The sequence below is a fragment of the Takifugu rubripes genome, chromosome 9 (genome assembly GCF_901000725.2).
Source record: "Takifugu rubripes chromosome 9, fTakRub1.2, whole genome shotgun sequence".
Lineage (NCBI taxonomy): Eukaryota > Metazoa > Chordata > Actinopteri > Tetraodontiformes > Tetraodontidae > Takifugu > Takifugu rubripes.
Genome location: NC_042293.1, coordinates 13,499,192 through 13,503,202, shown reverse-complemented (window position 1 = coordinate 13,503,202; position 4,011 = coordinate 13,499,192). Strand labels below are relative to the sequence as shown.

Sequence of the window (4,011 nt, the reverse complement as noted above, 5' to 3'; positions counted from 1 at the left end):
TTGCCGACGCATCCTGTCTGACCTGCGTCCAAAAGGCGTGAAGGACGTGTGACGGCTGAAAGAGGAACCAACAGCGTCCAGAACCTACAGAAAACAATAGGAAGTTCGTTCAAAAACGAGTCTGAAGGTTATAAATCCATATTGCTGCAATGCTGAAGTGGTTCTGGTTTGGTTGGAGGGGAATGGCGACGCTTGTAAATGCCACCACCCACGCAAACGACCCCGCCAGTCCAGCGAAGGCCGCGCAGACAGAAATAGCTGCTGTGCTTTTGTGTGTCAGAGAGCAGCAGCGTTATTCAACCGCGTTTATTCCCACCGCCTTTACTCAGAAGCTGCGCTGACAGGATCCCCGTGTAATCTGTCGATTTCATGAGAGGGAAAAGAACTTCTCGCCGGAGCAGGCGGCGCATTCAGCGTGTGCGTAAAAGCGCGCGGTCGGCGTGAAAAGAAGAAGCAAAAGATGTTGTAATCACACCTCCCATCAAAACTTTAGCTTGGCCCTTCCCCGGTGGGGACGGCAGAAAAGAAAGAGTTAATCACGTCTTTCTTTTTTATTTTATTGCGCCATAAATCCAAATGAACTGTTCTACTTAACAAAAGTTATAAATATTTGTCCGAACGTTCACTTCAGGAATAGATAGGGACCCCTTGTGACAGAGTAGTGTGAATCCTAATTTGATCACCCTCTTTCCTCTCCTCTTTCAGCAAAGGCCTCCCTTCCTCCCTCCCTCCCTCCCTTCCTTACTTCTCCCTGCAGTTCTTCTGTTTGTTTGCACTCACTTGATCCGGAGCGGAAATTCCTCTCCGTTTTTGTGAATGACAAACTCATTAACAATTCATCAACACGGGGCCGCTCCATCCGGCCCCCGTTTCCAAGGCGACCGCCGCCGAAAGCCATCTGATTGGTCGGGCGACATGTTGTATCCAATGAAACTCCTCCCGTTTGTAGCCATTCAGCAGTCTGGCGCCGCAGAGAGCGAATCGAGCCAGATCCTGCGGAGCTCCTATTCATACCGCAGACAGAGGAGCGGGGACAGGCGGCACCGCACCGACACCGCACACATCCACAGACACCCCCGTCACAGGCAGCCTTTCCGCTGTGGATCTACCGTCCGGGAGAGAGATATTGAGAGAGGAAGGACCGGAGGAAGGAGCCCATGAGCGCTGCCGCAAGGCCGGTGTGACTCATTGATAAATAACACGGACTCTCCGGGCAGATGCATGAATGACTGCCAGTGTGGCTCCACTCGGCAAATCTCTGTAGGAGACACGTTCGGGTGATTCAGGTGGACATTTAATGACGCACGGAGTCATTTCTTTTTCGAATCCGTCGTGTTTTAAACACTGTTTCCAACCGCTGCGTTTCCGAGGGCCCACGCAGCGCAAAGAAATCCCAGATTTTTTTGGATTGTTTTCCAGAGGCGCAGCCAGGAAAACCTCTCCAAAACTCCAAATCTCGCTTCTCGTCTTCAAATTTATCCACTCCTGCTTCTAAATGCTTGACAAGCTCAAGCCGGTCGTCCAACTCGACACGATAATGGCAATAAGCAAGACGGTGGGTTGGCTCCGGGAGCAGCTGGAGACGCGCAGGGACGGCCTGCTGGTCATGGACTGCCGGGCGCAGGAGCTCTACAAATCGTCGCACGTCGAGACGGCCATCAACGTGGCCATACCGAGCCTCATGCTGCGCCGGCTGAAGAAGGGCAACCTGCCCGTTCGGTCGCTGCTCTCGGACGGAGAAGACCGGGAGAAGTTCGTGCGCCGATGCAAGACGGACACCATCGTCCTGTACGACGAGTACAGCCGGGAGTGGAACGAGAATGTTGACGGAGGCTCGGTGCTGGGTTTGCTGTTGAGGAGGATGAAGGATGAAGGCTACAAGGCCTATTATCTGGAGGGTGAGTGCTTTTCACATTCAGATCCCCGCGGCTCGTTTCACGCCTTTTTGCCTATTGCGCAATTTTGTCACCTCTGAACGGTGTTTCGCGCTTCGTGCCGTTAACAATCAAACCTTTCCGGAGTCGCACGACTCTCTCGCCGTCGCAAACTAACCTGTGGCGGATAGATCGATCCATAGGATCTGCACGCAGCGCGTACACGCCAAAACGCCGAGCTTGTGTTTATAGTTGCCTATTTCTGTCACATCTCACAGGCGGCTTCAGTAAATTCCAGGCCGAGTTTCCAGGTTTGTGTGAAACCAACCTGGACGGCTCCTCCAACAGCAGCTCCCCCACCGCGCAGGTGCTGGGCCTCGGCGGGCTGCGCATCAGCTCCGACTCCTCAGACATCGAGTCTGATATCGATCGGGACCCGTGCAGCGCCACAGACTCCGACGGGAGCCCGCTGTCCAACCCGCAGCCCTCCTTCCCGGTGGAGATCCTGCCGCATCTCTACCTGGGCTGCGCCAAGGACGCCACCAACCTGGACGTGCTGGAAGAGTACGGCATCAAGTACATCCTGAACGTCACCCCCAACCTGCCCAACCTCTTCGAGAACGCAGGGGAGTTTAAATACAAGCAGATCCCCATCTCGGATCACTGGAGCCAGAATCTCTCCCAGTTCTTCCCCGAGGCCATCGGCTTTATTGGTAAGAAATCCCGCAGAGCTGCAGATAGTTGTATTTTTTTCAGACGTCGGAAAATATGCCAGAAACCGAATGATTATTAGTCCCGGTGCGGTTAAAGTTACCAGCTAATTTGATTGTATTAAAATAAATTCTCATTTTGAAGACGAGGAAAAGCCCCAGAACGCAGAGTCGGGACCCTAATCTCTTTTAGTGCGATGTTTTATCTCTTCTTCTCGTGCAATTGAGATTAGATGAGGTGTCCCTGGCTGCGATCTTATCAGTCAATCAGGCGGGGACATGCAGAGCAGGCAGATTAAGGCCATTGTGTGGAGGCAAAGCAAAACGAGTCTGCCTGCAATGGTTCACAGGCTCAAATGCACTGTGGACAGAGGATTTGACTTCAATGGAAGATGTCCTGGACTATCTCGTCCCGGGGCTTGTATAATTGCAGCGAAAAGGGAGATGTTGTAACAGGAGAATGGAGAGAGTGGACAAAGGGGAGGGGTGGGTAATTCAAGCGCAACAGGAAGGAAGTGGCATTGAAAGTAATCTAGGACATGGCACTGGCCCCCCTCTGTCCTCCCTCCACACTACAAAAGGAGCCATTTACAGGCCTTGTTGACATCCTGTTCGCCTTGACAGGGTACCCTCATGACTCCTGTGTTTACGCGTCCAAATGGCAGCATTGTTGGAGTAACCCCGGCGAACGGAAGAATGGTTTAATAGACCGTATAATGCTCGCTCTCCCAGGCGCTCACTGTCGGCCAAAGAAGTGTGGCGCGCCGCGCCTCCCTGTTGACCGGCGTGCTTGGGAGATAGCTGTGATAATGACTTCAGCAACCCTCCCACCTTCTGAAACAGATGTGCACGGCGGCCTTTAATCTGTTTGTCCAGGAAGTAACGTTATCACGACACGGCGTCTGAGCGTCCTCTCTTGTCTCTCCCCTCCAGATGAGGCTCGGGGCCAGAAGTGCGGCGTCCTGGTTCACTGCTTGGCCGGCATCAGCCGCTCGGTCACGGTCACGGTGGCCTACCTGATGCAGAAGCTCAACCTGTCCATGAACGACGCCTACGACATCGTCAAGATGAAGAAATCCAACATCTCGCCCAACTTCAACTTCATGGGCCAGCTGCTGGACTTCGAGCGCACGCTGAGCCTCAAGAGTCCGTGCGACAACCGCATCTCTGCGCCCAGCCAGCCGCTCTACTTCACCACGCCCACGAACCACAACGTCTTCCAGCTGGACCCCCTGGAGTCCACGTGAGAGTCGCTGTCGCCGCACCTCTTGATGCTGGAGGTTTAACGGGCCTTCTGTTGGGAACAACTGCTAAAGCTTCTCTTTTTTGACCTGGCTGAGCCGTGGGTGCTGCTGAACGTGGTTACCGGAGCGCCAAAGCTGCCTGGCTGAGGAGCAGCTGTTGTGACTGAATGAGGAGAGACAGAA

General features: G+C 53.7%; 1 protein-coding gene across 1 annotated transcript; it reads left to right on the top strand.

The window, feature by feature from the left end:
* The first annotated feature begins 1,495 nt into the window (after window positions 1-1,495).
* On the top strand, window positions 1,496-3,831 carry dusp6 (dual specificity phosphatase 6). The gene is made up of 3 exons (NM_001170353.1): window positions 1,496-1,898; window positions 2,153-2,587; window positions 3,518-3,831. Exons 1-3 carry the CDS (start codon window positions 1,496-1,498, stop codon window positions 3,829-3,831), a joined length of 1,152 nt encoding a protein of 383 aa, NP_001163824.1.
* Window positions 3,832-4,011: the final 180 nt, after the last annotated feature.

Coding starts and splice junctions, on each gene's coding strand:
- dusp6 (NM_001170353.1), top strand. CDS start 1,496: ATGCTTGACAAGCTCAAGCCGGTCGTCCAACTCGACACGATAATGGCA. Junction 1,899..2,152: donor CAAGGCCTATTATCTGGAGG/GTGAGTGCTTTT, acceptor CACATCTCACAG/GCGGCTTCAGTAAATTCCAG. Junction 2,588..3,517: donor CGAGGCCATCGGCTTTATTG/GTAAGAAATCCC, acceptor TCTCCCCTCCAG/ATGAGGCTCGGGGCCAGAAG.